The sequence below is a fragment of the Mustela putorius genome, unplaced genomic scaffold, assembly GCF_011764305.1.
Source record: "Mustela putorius furo isolate JIRA1106 unplaced genomic scaffold, ASM1176430v1.1 tig00003909_pilon_pilon_pilon, whole genome shotgun sequence".
NCBI lineage: Eukaryota > Metazoa > Chordata > Mammalia > Carnivora > Mustelidae > Mustela > Mustela putorius.
The window spans coordinates 37,379,597-37,393,840 of NW_025422057.1; the positions used below are offsets into that span (position 1 = coordinate 37,379,597).

A 14,244-nucleotide genomic window follows, 5' to 3' on the forward strand; every position below is an offset into this window, starting at 1 on the left:
CTTTCTCTCTCTGTCAAATAAATTAAAAATCTTAAAAAAAAATTTTTTTTTTTTTTTTAAATAAACTTTCAGGGATGCCTGGCTGGCTCAGTCGGTAGAACATGACACTCCATCTTGGGGTTATAGGTTTGAGCCCCACCACAGGTATATAGATTAGTTAAAAATAAAATCTTAACTATATATTACATATTTTATTATTTTGTTTATTCTATATATATTTATAAATTTATATTATATACAGTATATATATTACATACACATATATACTTGTGTGTGTGTGTGTATACACCTAAACTTTCACACAAACATTATGTTCATAATTTTGTGTTCTCCTCCTAGGGAGAACTTCCGGCATTGCGTGGCTTCAGCTTCCACTTCCAGGATCTGCCCATGGGGTTCCTCTAGGGCAGGTGTGTCTGTTCTCTAAGGGACATATCTGGGGCATCGCCGCTGGGCACCAGGCTCACAGAAATTCAGTTTTCAGAAGTAATATTGTTTTTCAAGACAGGTATACCCCTTTAGAAATGGAACTGAGAACTTCTAGGCTTCTAGGTCTGGGCACAGAGGTACCTCACAGTGGTACCCCACTGTGCCCAGACCTAGAAGCCTAGAAGGTCTCTGTCACAGTGGATGAAAGGGTAGAATAATAGCAAACCCCACCCACCTCTAGCAGCAAAACTGGTTCTCCAAGGGCGTGTAGTGGAAGGAATGGCTACAAGCCCTCACTGTGGAAAATCCCAATGTTGATCATTAGAAGTTAATATATTAATATTTTACTAGTTTATTAAGAACTTGAAGGTAAGTAATAGCTCTCAAGACTTTGTACATCAACCCACAAGGCATTTTATTTTACATTACAGGAAAAAAGTTAAAATTGCTACTCAATTTTTATACTATGATTTATTTCCTATTGCTTACTAAACTTCAGTTTCTCAATAGTTCTTTTTAGTTCGGTAAACATTGCTTGGAGGAACTTCTTATTCTCTTTTGTAGTCTGATTAGAGTAGAACATAACACTAACTCCCTTTGTGTACTAGTCAAACTGCAGAGCGAATGACAGCAAAACGTTGCAGGGTTTTAAAATTAGCTAATGCAGTGGAGACAACAAAGACTTTGTCCAGCTTTGATTGTATTTGAATTAAGATTTCAAGCGGCCACAAATTCAATGCGTCCTTTAACTTGACAAGCTTCTAGAAACTATTGACATTCATAATCAACATTCTGTGCTAACACAGAACTAAAACCAGCTTCATGCAGGCCCTTTCCAATCATACTGCCTTTGGTCTCTCAAACCACCATTTTTACTTCTTTATTCTTTTTAAAGATTTTATTTATTTGAGAGAGACAGAGAGAGCTCAAATTGGGGAAGCTGCAGAGAAAGCAGCAGACTCCCCACTGAGCAGGGAGCCTGATGAGGGGCTCAATCCCAGGACCCCGAGAACACTACCTGAGCTGAAGGCAGACCCTTCAACTGACTGAGCCACCCGGGCGCCCCTTTAACTACCATTTTTTATCTTTCAACTTTAACAGTGCCAGTAAAAACGTTCTTTTATTCTATTATTGCCAACAACTAAGTCATTTTCCTTAAAAGACACTTATTATAACATATATAGAGATTGTTAAAAAAAATTCAACTGAGTAAATTTTAAAGATCTTATTTATTGGCTTTATTCAATGATTCGTGAATCTGGCAACATCCCATCTAGCAGACAGAAGGGAGCTCTGAGGCACTGTATAAAATGAAAGACTTTCATAGGCAGAAAGGAGCAGGAACAAAGACATTATACTAGCAAAAAGTGGACTGGCTGTGACAGGGTCATTTTCCTTTAGGAGATGGCAGGGGTCTATGAGGCAGATTACCCGTTTAGTGCCAGTCAGGTAGTTCCTGATTGACTGCTTTAAGATTCCATTTTGGAAAGTGTCAAAACTATAATTAAATTAAATCTAAATTTGGTGATGAGGGACCTAGCATAAGTGACTCCATTTGGGGGCCTGTTGTCTTGTTTTAACGAGATAAACAGATTTGATGGAAGAGACATTTTTTGGAATGAGAGTCACTAGCTTTAAATAAAAAACCCTTTTTGTGGGACGCCTGGGTGGCTCAGGCGGTTGAGGGTCTGCCTTCAGCTCGGGTCATGGTTCCGGGGTCCTGGGATCAAGTCCCACATTGGGCTCCCTGCTCAGCCAGGAGCCTGCTTCTCCCACTGCCTGCTCTGCCTGCTGCTCCTCCTGCTTGTGCTCTCTGACAAATAAATAAATAGAATCTTAAAAAAAAAAAACAAACAAACAAAAACCACCTTTTTTTGTAAATTATGCTCTAACCTAAAATCTGGGCATATGTTTGACTTCCTTGGCTCAGTTCAACCAGGAAAAAAAAATGGCAAAGGAAAATTTGACTGTGGCATACAAATGTTTTAAATCTATGTTTCTATCATTGACCAATTCTGACCTCCCAGTCTAAGAAAGCTGTCTCTCCCCCATCATTTTCTACATCTCAGCTGCTTTCTGTGTCTTCACTGCACCTGTCCATGAGTACTTGAAATACTGTACCATCTATTTCTTTTTCCAACTCATTGCCCTCACCGTGATGTCAGTCACTCAAGGCAGGGGCTTTGCATTGCCTAGTTCAGGGCCCCCAGTTCCTGGAACTGGGGTGAGAATCAAAATTTATGTTTATCAATGATATCAAATTAATTATATTAGAATGGAAATTATATTAGAATGAAAAGTTGTAAAACCAAACTGTAATATATGTTATCTTTTCTTTCTTTTTTTTTTTTTCTTTTTAAGTACATAAACTCTACCCCCAAGGTGGGCCTTGAACTCATGACCTCCAAGATCAAGAGTCTCGGGGAGCCTGTGTGGCTCAGTGGGTTAAGCCTCTGCCTTCTGCTCAGGTTGTGATCTCTGGGTCCTGGGATAGAGCCCCACATCAGGCTCTCTGCTCAGCAGGGAGCCTGTTTCCCCCACTCTCTCTCCGCCTGCCTCTCTGCCTCCTTGTAATCTCTGTCAAATAAATAAATAAAATACTTAAAAAAGAAAAAAGATCAAGAGTCTCATGCTCTACCAACTGAGCCAGCCAGGAACCTCTCTAACTTATAAATTTTTTTTTTTTAAGATTTTATCTATTTATTTGACAGAGACACAGCAAGAGAGAAAATAGAAGCAGAGGGAGCGGGAGAGGGAGAAGCAGGCTTCCTGCTGAGCAGGAAGCCCAATGTGGGGCCCAGGACCCCAGGATCATGACCTGAGCTGAAGGCAGATGCTTAATGACTAAGCCACCCATGCACCCAACTTATAACTTATTTTAAAAACCCTGGCACACACATACATGTATAGTGATACCAACTTTTTGACAACTGGGCCCCTAGTGAAAATAAAAAGTACACTTAGAATTCAACTCTTGATCTCAGGGCTGTGGGTTCGAGCTGCACATTGGACACAGAAATTACTTCAAAAAAATGTTAATAGCTAAATATTATTACCTGCATAAAAAATCACACACACACACACACATACCCCCAAAGAGAAATATATATATATAAAATATATTATATATATACAAACACACACACACACATACATATACATATATATATATATATATATTTTTTTTTTTTTTTTAACGATGTATTTTAGGGGCATCTCGGTGGATCAGTCATTAGGCCTTTGCCTTCCACTCGGGTCATAATCCCAGGGTCCTGGGATCAAGCCCTGAGGCAGGCTCCCTGCTCCAAAGGAAGCCTGCTTCTCCCTCCCTCCCACTCCCCCTGCTTCTACTCTGTCAAATAAATAATTTTCTAAAAAATTAAGATGTATTTTGACAGGGCACACACACACACACACACACACAAATGTGCAGAGGGGGAGGGGCAAAAGGAGAGGATGAGAAAGAATTTCAAGCAAACTCCTCACTGAGCACGGGCCCAACATAGGGTTCCATCCCATGACTCACTAGATCATGGCCTGAGCAGAAACCTAGAGCTAGACATTCAACCAACTGAGCCATCCAAGTGCCCTGAACTCTATATTTTAAATAGAGTAATTGCTTGGTAGGTAAATCGTTTCTCAACAGAGCTGTTTTAAATAATATTAAAAATAAATCACGCGCACAGCTTAGTGTGGAGAGTGGTGGTTAAGAGCCAGCTCTAGAGCTGTGTGGCCCAGAGCTTCACTTAATGATCCATCTCATTTTCCCATCCTGAAATCAGGCGGTGAATCCTCTCTAGATAGGCTGTTCTTAGGATAACATGAGTTAATACACGGAAAGTGCTGGAAAACAGCCTGCCAGGTAGCAAGCACTCACTTAGGCTGCTCTAGTGGAGGAAGCTGCAGTCACCAGAGTGAGAAGTGTTAGTGCCCTTGAAGGGTCCTAGCCTGAGGAGCAGGTGCATCAATAGAGAACTCCTTATGTGCTTAGTGGTGGCCTGTGTGGCCAGGTGGATAAGCAGGTGACCTAAGAGAGGGAACTCTGAAATATATTGGGGGGGGGGTGTTAAACAGTGTAAGATTCTTCTTCTTTTCTTTCTTTTTTTTTTTTTTTTAAGATTTTACTTATTTATTTGAGAGAGAAAGCAGGGAGGAGGGACAGGGGACTCTGATCCTTGTACCCTGGTATCATTACCTGAGCTGAAGGCACTTAACCAACCTAGCTACCCAGGTGGCCCTTAAGTAATCTCTACACCCTACGTGGGGCTCGAACTCACAACCCCAAGATCAACAGTACTACCGACTGAGACAGCCAGGCACCCGGGAATAGTTGTTTTGGAAGTTGCCTGTCAAGTACCCCTAGGAAGTGAAGAGGGCGCGTGTCCACGAGATACTTCCAATTACAAGGTCGAGAGCTGAGAAATCTGGTTCACGAGAGGCACACATAGCACAACTATGCTTAGGGCCCTGTGGGTGAGAGGAAAGCTTTACTGAGGTCTAACAAAAACAACAAAAAGTCAAGGAGAAGTGACGTCGCCTGACCTCAGTTCAGTGAACAGTTTCCGCCTCTCTCCTTCCGCATTAGGGCTTCTGCCTCATATCTCGCCCTTGTGTGAAGGCCTCCCCAAGTCCAAGGTCCCTTGCCGGCTTTCTGGCCTCACTCCAAGCAGCTCACCGCCTCCTGCCCGTTCCCCATGCGGCCCTGCTCTTGGCTTCCTCCTCCCTGGCCTGCTCTGGACTCAGCAGCTGTGCTGTCCCTTCACCTCAGCTATCCTTCACAGCCTCTAGAGTCCCAGTTACCGATGACCACGACTTCCCGAAAACCGTGACAATCACGGTTGCACGAACTAACAAGAGACGCACAAAAACTCTGGCAAGATTTAAAACGAGTCACGACCTTCACAGGGCAAACAGCAACCTGTGTGGCTGCGCATGCGTAACAAGGCGACTACTTGACAAACCCGTTGTTTGACCGGAGCAGCCAATCCGCGCGAGGAGGAACCACAGAAAGGCCCCGCCCACACAGCCTGGGTCTTCGCCCCACAGGCGGCTTCACCCGCGGCCCCGCCTCAACAGCCATATCTTAGTGCTGACTGGCTGGAAGCCACCGCGGTTCTATTCCGATTGGCTGTTTCTTGGTCCTATGCACAAAGGTGGTAACGGATGGCCGCTAGAAAGGGGCCTCCTAGAGGCGGAGGAATCATCATTTCTGGAGGCCGCAGTCGGACTAAGAGAGTTAGACTCTTATACAGTCCTAAGGGGAGTGGCTACCATCGAGACCCATAGACTTCTCTTCGTGAGACGACCTACCTCTCATCGTTTCCGTGTCCTCTCTTCCAGAAGGCCCTTGGAATCCGCAGTGAAGCCCCCCTCCTTCTGTCTTCCTAACGCGCAAGAGTGGGCCAAAGGCCTAACAGTGAGCCCTCAGACAGTGGCTACCCTTCAGATGGCCGCCCTCCTCCTCCTCCACCCGCTACCCTCCTCTCACAGGCTGCCTCATTCTCTCCCACTCCTCTCCCGCATCATCAAAGGGAGTGAGCTCCAGATCTGCGTGACCCCAGATAGGAGCCCAGCTCTCTGAACTCACCTGGGGGACCTGGGGGAAAATGCAGAGAGAGGGGAAGGAGAGCTGAGGGACTCCTGAGGGAGACAGCACAGGAGGTGGGTCCAGGTGGGAATTCAGTATCTATTTCTCACAGGGATGAAACATTGGAGACAACTGGGAGAAGCCTCAGAGATCAGAGATAACCTCTCACACCTCATGAATGCGGTCTTCTCCCTCCTCTACCAAACCCCGTCAAAACAGACAGTCTCAGCCTTCTACTGATGCTGACATTCAGTCCCTCTTGGAAGGTAGGGAAAAAATACATTATGCTCCCACTATGTGCTAGGCAAGATAACTACTACTTCCCTTTCATTTTACCTCTGGTCCTTCTTAGATAATTTCTCTTTTATTACCTTTTCTCGGGAAGGTTAATGGCTTTGAGGATGCATCTCTGGTTTTCACAGAGCAATACTGGTGCTTGCAGAAGGGGAGAAGCACAGTTCGGGAGTGTGAGGAGGTGTGGCAGTGATTGACATGAGCAGAGGTGGGATCCTGGGCATCAGTGCTGATTTTCAGGTGGACACGCTTGGCAACAGACTTACCGTCTTCCACACAAGATCCTTTATATCCTTTGCAACACTGACTCCGGAAGGGGAAGAAAGAGTTCAGACTGGATCTTTGCATTTTCTCCCTCTCAACTTTTAATACCTCCAGGCTGTCACTTACACCTGCCAAAGTCTGGCTCTCCTTCACCCACTCTTTCCAGCCTTCCATCACCCCAAGGCTTGATTTCCCTGTAAGTCTCAGTGCCTCTTACCCAGATCTCCCATCTGGAAGGTAAGAAATCAGATTCATGGGACATCTGGGCGGTTCAGTCGGTTAAGCATCCACCTTCAGCTCAGGTCATGATCCCAGAGTCCCAAGATTGAGCCCCACATCGGGCTCCCTCCTCATCGGGAAGTCTGCTTCTCCCTCTGTTCCTCACCCTGCTCATGTTCCCTATCTCTTTCTTCCAAATAAATAAATAAAATCTTATAAATAAATAAAATCTTAAAAGGAAGGAAGAAAAGAAATCAGACCCAAATGGACGGCTCCAGAGATTCTGACGAGGAATGCATATCCAAGAAGCAGGGCAAGCGAACAGCCCTCCTTGAAAGTGATTTCCTGAAAGCAGCCTTCACTGCCAGTCCAGCCTCTCAGGAATTATACTTTGAGAGAGCGAGCAGTTGTTCATCCTAAACACTCCTAATGAATGAAAAGGACAGGTTAGTAAACACTTCTTAATATGCCAAACATTTAAAGGTTTCAACAACCAGTTTCATGACCACGTGTAAGTACTGATTTTAATATCTAAAAAGATAAATGCACTAACCTGGGAATTGACTTCCCACCACTTCCAGCGGGGAAGGCATTGCTGCCTGCCACTGAGTGAATGGTCAGCCTTTGAGGCCCCTCCAAGAGGGGATAGACAAGCTCTTCAGCTGTTCTGCACGAACACCTATGGCCAGTTTGGGCAAATGGAAGAGATGAGGCAGTGACTTACCATTGCACTTGCAGAAGTCACACACAGGTAGTTGGGCTCTCTCTTGCTGGTTCTGCGCCAGGCTCAACCTATCCCCTACCTTGGACCAGTGTCAAGACCACGAGGCTCAGGTGAAGTTCTCTTTCTACCTGTTACAGATGATGTTATCTCACAGGGATGTGGAAGGGAGTGGAGGATGCCTGACTAAGGACAGAAGCTGCAGGGCAAAGCAAAGGTGCTAGGGCCTTCTGGAGAAGTGGATCTGAGGTCCTTTCCATGCTTCCTGGAAACCTCCAAAAGCAAAGAGGGCCCTTTTTGCGAATGCCTGCTTCATGGCTGCTGCTTCCTCACTGTGACCTGACAGGGCAGAACACTGCTGAAGGGTTTAATCACTTGAGCTAAGACCCCCTTCCTCCATGAAGGCACAATGTGACCTTGAGCAAGACCTTTCTCTTCTCTAGAATGTGGTTTCTCTGTCGGTGGGGGGGGGGGCTCTCTATTGAAGACCCCCTTTCTCTTATGCTGCAGATCTCTCTGGGCATCCAACAGGGCCTTCCGAGCTCCAGTTACAGTGAGCCGAGCAGCACAATCTGATGTCATCGTCCCCACAAACATTCAGAGTAGGCTCGGTCATGGTTCCTACTTTATGGATGAATAAATAGGAAGAGGGTAAATTAGTTGCTCAAGTGCACATAGCAAGTAACTAACAGAGCCTGGATTTCACTTCCAAGTATGTGCAATTAATGGTTCTGAATCTTGAGGTTGACGAACTTTCCTCGCACTAGACCTAGGAGGCATTCATTCCACAAATACATATTGAGGGCTGATCATGGAGCAGGCCCATACCCCCGCAGAACCTACGCCGCAAACCTCAAAGGTCAGTCCTGTCATTATTCCCTTTTAGAGGAGAGGGAACTGGGGTTTGGAATGATAAAGGAGGTACCTGAGCTTACCCAGTGAGCAAACGGGAGGCTGGGCTTCAATTCTAGCTCTTCTTGGCCCCAGAGCCCCTGGACTTGAACTTTTGAAGACAGGGGGCACCGTGGAAGGTTTTCATGAGAAGGTGGAACATGTTCGTACCAGGAATACCCACTCCCTTCCTACTCACCCTTCCTCCCCACCCTGCCTTTCAAGGTTTTGTTTTGCCCCCTCATCCCCAGGACTGGGAGCCTCTGGTGGCTTCTTGTCCTCACTGACTCAACAATCCAATCAAAACTGATTTACTAATGTCCATGACTGGCCATTGGGAATAAGGGAACGAACAGCCCTGACCTCAGCTGATTACCATCCAGTGATAAAAGCAGCAAAGAGGAACTGGGGAGGAGGGACAGCAGAAGGGAGAAGCCAGAGCTCATCCAGGCCAAGAGCATGTGGTGGAGTGAGGGGCGAAAGGGGGGTTTGGCCAACAGCCCATGAGCCAGGTATGGGGGTCCACAGAGGAAAGCAGCCCACTATTCAGCCTGGAGCTGGCAGTCCTCCTCCTGGCACCGCCCCTCCCCCACACTCTGTGGAGCAGGCAAGAAACCAGGGCCTGGGCCAGGCTGGTTTCTCATCTTAGCCATCAGTTTCCCTGGGCTTAAGTGGGTGTCAGGGCCTGGTCAGATGGTGGGCAATTCTGAAGGAAGCCATCAACCCCAGCCGTCCCCCTCAGTAAACACCCAGTCCAGGGAAAAGCAATGGGACCACTGAGCAAATGGAGCCTCAAGGCCAGTCCCTGACTCCTTGACTCAGTTGTCCCCCAGACACCCCACTCAGCAGTCCTTGAACCCCGGCTGCTGGCACAAGAACCCAGAAACAGCGTATCCCCCTTCCAGCAACCCTCTGGACCCCTCTAAATGAGCTAAAGAAGCTGAAAGTCCACTTTCTCCTCAAGAAAATTCTCACCACCTTAGCCTCTGATGGCCCCGGCGCCCCCAGGAGCTCAGCTCTGCACTGGGTGTGGCAGGGCAAACTGTCTCAAGAGCTCACAGGGTTGGGGTGGGGGGTGGGAGGAGTGGAGAAGGAGCTCCTGGAATCTCAAGGAATCTGACCAGTTCTCTCCTGCCTACAGGTATTGTTGCCCTGGGCGGAGCTGTTGGGTTTAAAGAGCTGGAACCCACCTGGGCTGAACCCAGCCCCAGCAGCCTCTCCAGATCTGCGCCCGGCTCTCAGGTGAGCAAGTGTCTGGCTAGGACTTCAGGGCTGCTGGGCGGAAGGGTGGCAGAAGAAGGGTGAGGGTGGAGAGTGGTACCAGTCTGAGGAAGGGGTGGTGGGTGCCTGGGTAGTCTCAGTAACAGGGTGCATTTTTGAGGGTTTTGAGCATCAGAGGCCGTTGGCTCTGTGACCACTGTCCTACAGAGAGCAGGATAGGGGTGGGAGGAAACAGGAGCCGGCCTCTGGCTAAGGAATCCCAGGGTGGTGAGAAGGGTGAGTCCAAAGGAGGGCCGGCTTCAGAGACTGCTAAAAGTCGACAAACTTCCACATTCAGAAGCTGGACATTACTAGTCCCTCCCATCTAGGGCAAAAGGACCTATGTATGTATGTTTGTATGTATGTATCTATTTATATATCAACTTTTATTAAGCGATTCATGAATCAGGCAGCATCCCATTTAGCAAGTATGGAGGGCTGTGTATTTCTTCATTGTAACACGTTTCATTACTTACTGTGTGCTAGGCATTATTCTTGGGCTTCACATAGAGTAATGCATTTAATTCGATCATAACTGCATGCAGTTGCTATTGATTGTCCTCATTTTACAGGACACTGAAGCACCGAGAGGTGAAGCAAGCCACTGAGTCACACAGCTGTTAGGTGGGTTTGAGGGGATTAGAGTTACAGATAAGAATGGGGGCTTCAGTTTGCAACAGCTGACAGTCCCTAAGCTTGCCTGCAGCTAACTACATGCAGAGAGCTGGAAGGGGTTTTATCTTGAGGAAACAGCCACCCTAGTTACTAGTACTTAGGACATGAATGGTTCCCACCCCGGGGGAAAGAAAGGAGCAATGTTCCTTCCACCCACTAGGCAGTTTCCTGCTGTGGGATTTGGGGCTGCCTTGGAGCAGGATCCCTGGCTGGGGCTGGAGTGGGAGGCCCTCACATGCTTCCACTACCACCTTTCCCCTCCTCAGCTGCCTGTTTCTCTGCGGCTCAACCCGGGTGTGCTCGCCCTTTGCAGAGACTATCTTGGAATTCATCCTGATATCGCCGGAGGCCCAGACCTTTGGGAACAATAGCTCAGGGTACCTAGCCTTTTGGAGTGGGGGTAAGGAACCAAAGCCTGAGTTAGAACAGTAGCCCTGCTCCTCTGACCTAGAGTCAGGCTTCTGATTAAAGACTTTAACAAAGAATTTAACAAATCACTTACTAGGTGTGAGCATTGTTCGAAGTACTTAACTAGTATTAACTCAATCCAGGTAACTCCACTGGGCATTTACTATTATCATCTCTAGATGAGGAAACTGAAATCAGTAACTTTCCTAAGCCCACCTCATAAACTAAGTGCACCCTTGGGATCTATGCCCTAGGCACTGTGAATCTGGGGCAGGTCCTGGCTATCTGACCCCATCCCGCCCCCCTCCCCTGCAGTCCTGCTCTGCAGCCATATCATGAACAGAGTGACCCGGGGCCTTCTCCTCACACTGGCAGGTGAGTCCTCCCAGAAATGAACCTGCTACCACTCACCCTCCCCACAAGGCAGAGAAAACCAGGGCAGCATCTCCCAAAGGGGGCCTGATGTTGAACAAATGTTTTTTCACTTAAACTTTCCATTTAAAGAGTGACACTAGGAGATAATAGTACAGGGAGGAAGAGGATATTGCAAAAATTGTCCTAAATAATTGAATGTTGGAAAACAGTAACCATCTGTTGGCATAAAGAGAGAAGCATTCCCTGTTCCCTGTAGGGCATTAGCCAGGATCTCTGTAGGAAGCTGCTCAGAAGAGGGTAAAAAGATACCAACACAGCATGCATTTCAGATGCAAGAAATAGCAGGAAGCCTGAGAAATGGCAAGAAGGGCTGGGGGGTGGGAGGAACAGCTATGGGGTGAAAGACAAAATCCCAGGACTATCTGGGGCCGGGGAAGGTATGAGGGTCCAGGACCCAGGAGGCTGGTCTGGGCTGAGGACATGCCTGCTGCTTCCTTTTGAGACCAGTGTCATGAATTAATACCTGATCCCTCCTTTTCCCACCCAGGCCTGCCTGCCTTAGAAGCCAATGACCTGGTTGGTGAGTGAGGCCCCAGACTGCCCTGCTCCCACTGCCCCACATTTTCCCTCTAAGACCCCACATCCTGGTTCTGGTCCTTATTGGTTTTTTTTTTCCCCCACCCCCTTTCCTGCAGATAAAGACAGTCCCTTCTACTATGGTAAGAGCTGATCTCCCTCATCCCCCACCCCTGCCTTTGCCTATCCTGGACCTCTTTGCTAGAGCTTGGTGAGGGCTATTGAGGAAAGGGGCTGGACTGGGGATTACAGAGTCGGAATGGTCTATGAAAAGAGCGAGAGGGCAATATGCAGCATGAGCTTTGGGAGAACTTCATTCCAGCAAGGAGGGAAGGTACCCACAGGATATTTAGGAAGATTTCTGGGGAAAGGGCTGGAGGCTTTTGAGCCCCCAGGTATCTCATCTTCCACTCTCTCACTTGCCTTCCCCAGCATGGTCTCCTTGTTGCCCGACAGCCCGCAGCAGCTTTCCTCTTCCTCTGTCCGCCACTGTCTCCAGTGTTCTACACACTCTTCCTCTCCCTCCAGCCTCAGCACAAATGCCACCTTTCAGAAAAGACTTCCTTGATCAAAAAAGCTTCCAACCCCCTTATTTTTTTGTGCTCTTCTGCTTACTTTTTCTTCCTCATGCTTCCCTATCTTTTTACTGGCTTGTCTTTCCTGTTGCCTGAAATGTAAGTGCAAATGCATGAGCAGGGGACAAGCAGGTGATCAGATGTGTGTTTTGAGTGAGCGAGTGGAGTGGAGCCAGGCTCGTGCCAGCTCACTCTCTGCTCCCCCAGACTGGGAAAGCCTGCAGCTGGGCGGCATGATTTTTGGAGGGCTCCTGTGCATCGCTGGAATCTTGATAGCCCTAAGTGAGTGGTCGGGCCACGGGGCTGGGCATGGTGGAGGGTGTGGGGTGGCCCAGGTGCCCCAGGTTCTTTGCACCTACCAGCTTTTCCTCTCACAGGTGGAAAATGCAAATGCAAGTACAATCAGAAGCACAGGTGAGACCGGGCCCCTATTGTATGCCCTGGGAGCAGAGCATACCTCTTTTGGGGTAACATCCTGTAATTTAGAGCAAGAGGACAGCCCCTGGGTTGCATCCTGGGCTTGCAGTGAGATTTGTTATTCATGGATTATCAGCCCTGAAGTGCCCCAAATCAGGGAAAGCTATAACCCTTGTTATTGTTTAAAGTGACAATGGAAGAATAGCAAGGAAGTGTGTGTGCCCCCCCTAGGGAGGGAGCACCCGGTGTCTTCCTGGGGGATAAAGGACAGAAGGACTGGGAATGCTAATTTGATGTGCTCCTTTCTCAGCCCCTTACCTGAGAAAGCCATTCCACTCATCACTCCAGGTAAGATGGGCTTCTTTGGTGTCTTTGAGAAGCTTCCAGGCACTCAGGCAGGGTGGCCATAGTATTTGAGCATTATCAAATGCCTTGTGTAAGGCTGGCCAAGCCAGCCCAGTCTGGGGGTTTCTGGAGGCTGAAAGGATTGTCTTTGTAGTGACCATGTCACAAGGACCTGACTCCCATTCTCTCCTCAGGCTCTGCCAGTACCTGCTGAGCACAGGACCAGCTTCATGGCACTCTTGGTACTGGCTCCGATGCTGTTCCTTCCCCACGTGGGGGCCCTACGCTCCATGATGGCCTTTTCCCCCCACAGTGGGCCCTTAGTCTCCCTTCTGATCAGAAGGCTGTCCAAAGCTTATTTCTAAATTAAACTGTCTCACCCCTCCCTCCAGTGTGTAAGTGGGTCCTTCTGTGTATCTGATCCCAGGGATGGGCAGTCTGGGCAGGGACTCTGACATCTTGCTCAGAAATACTCAGGCCCTCAGTGGCTGGTGGGGAGGGGGTCCTGTGGATTGCTGTTGCTTCTTACAGCCACGTGTCTGTCCTGAGGCCTACTCCCAGCATGCCCCCAGCTTTGAAAAACTAATCATTGGTTTTCTTCCCCCTTGCCTCATCCATGCACTGTGCAAAATACCTCAATTTTATATCAAAGGACCTTACAATTTCCTTACCTTGCCTAGAGACCCTAGAAGTCCCTGTGAACCAGGTACCCATGACATTCTCTAACCCAGAATGATCCCCAGGGGCTCACCCTCCATGAACAGGCCACCTCACTCAGTGAATGCTGTCGTTCACACAGCTCAGGAAATGAAGCAATTCCTTCGTTGACCCACCCGATGTAAAATCCTATATAACCCTCAGACAAACCCATGGACTCTCTGCCTACCCTAGATAATATCCTATTGGACCCTAATATGAGCCACATCCCAAGAAACCCTGCATCTTAGAACCAAAGACCATCCATACAAATCTAGGTTCCCTAATATGTCCAAAATCCACTCCCAGAACACCTCACTTGAGTGGTCCCTACAGGTATGGGGTTGGGCTCCCATCTCGTCAGCCGGTCTGTCCTGCAGCCCTATCCTTCATGCCAGTCTCCATAGTCCAGAACAGAAGGAGCTAAGGTGCCCTCAGTCCAGCCCCTGCTCCCAACATCGGCCCTAGGGTGGAAGCAGACTGAAGCAGCAGAGATCTCCCCTGTCCCTTCC

General features: G+C 48.0%; 1 protein-coding gene across 6 annotated transcripts; it reads left to right on the forward strand.

The window, feature by feature from the left end:
- Positions 1–5,354: 5,354 nt before the first annotated feature.
- On the forward strand, positions 5,355–13,422 carry FXYD4 (FXYD domain containing ion transport regulator 4). 6 transcript variants are annotated; one of them, XM_045068795.1, is made up of 14 exons: positions 5,364–5,664; positions 5,770–5,845; positions 6,129–6,282; positions 6,439–6,811; positions 7,032–7,239; positions 9,547–9,647; positions 10,238–10,289; positions 11,003–11,123; positions 11,671–11,703; positions 11,819–11,842; positions 12,482–12,556; positions 12,652–12,688; positions 13,002–13,039; positions 13,231–13,422. In XM_045068795.1, the coding sequence occupies exons 8-14, from the start codon at positions 11,084–11,086 to the stop codon at positions 13,248–13,250; spliced, it is 267 nt and encodes an 88-aa protein (XP_044924730.1). In that variant the 5' UTR covers positions 5,364–5,664; positions 5,770–5,845; positions 6,129–6,282; positions 6,439–6,811; positions 7,032–7,239; positions 9,547–9,647; positions 10,238–10,289; positions 11,003–11,083; the 3' UTR covers positions 13,251–13,422. The 6 variants fall into 6 exon arrangements, with proteins under 6 accessions (XP_044924734.1, XP_044924732.1, XP_044924733.1 ...); XM_045068797.1 differs by having other exon boundaries at positions 5,358–5,845; positions 11,064–11,123; XM_045068794.1 differs by having other exon boundaries at positions 5,364–5,845.
- The last annotated feature ends 822 nt before the right edge of the window (positions 13,423–14,244 follow it).

Coding starts and splice junctions, on each gene's coding strand:
- FXYD4 (XM_045068799.1), top strand. CDS start 11,084: ATGAACAGAGTGACCCGGGGCCTTCTCCTCACACTGGCAG. Junction 11,704..11,818: donor AGAAGCCAATGACCTGGTTG/GTGAGTGAGGCC, acceptor CCTTTCCTGCAG/ATAAAGACAGTCCCTTCTAC. Junction 12,557..12,651: donor TGGAATCTTGATAGCCCTAA/GTGAGTGGTCGG, acceptor TTCCTCTCACAG/GTGGAAAATGCAAATGCAAG.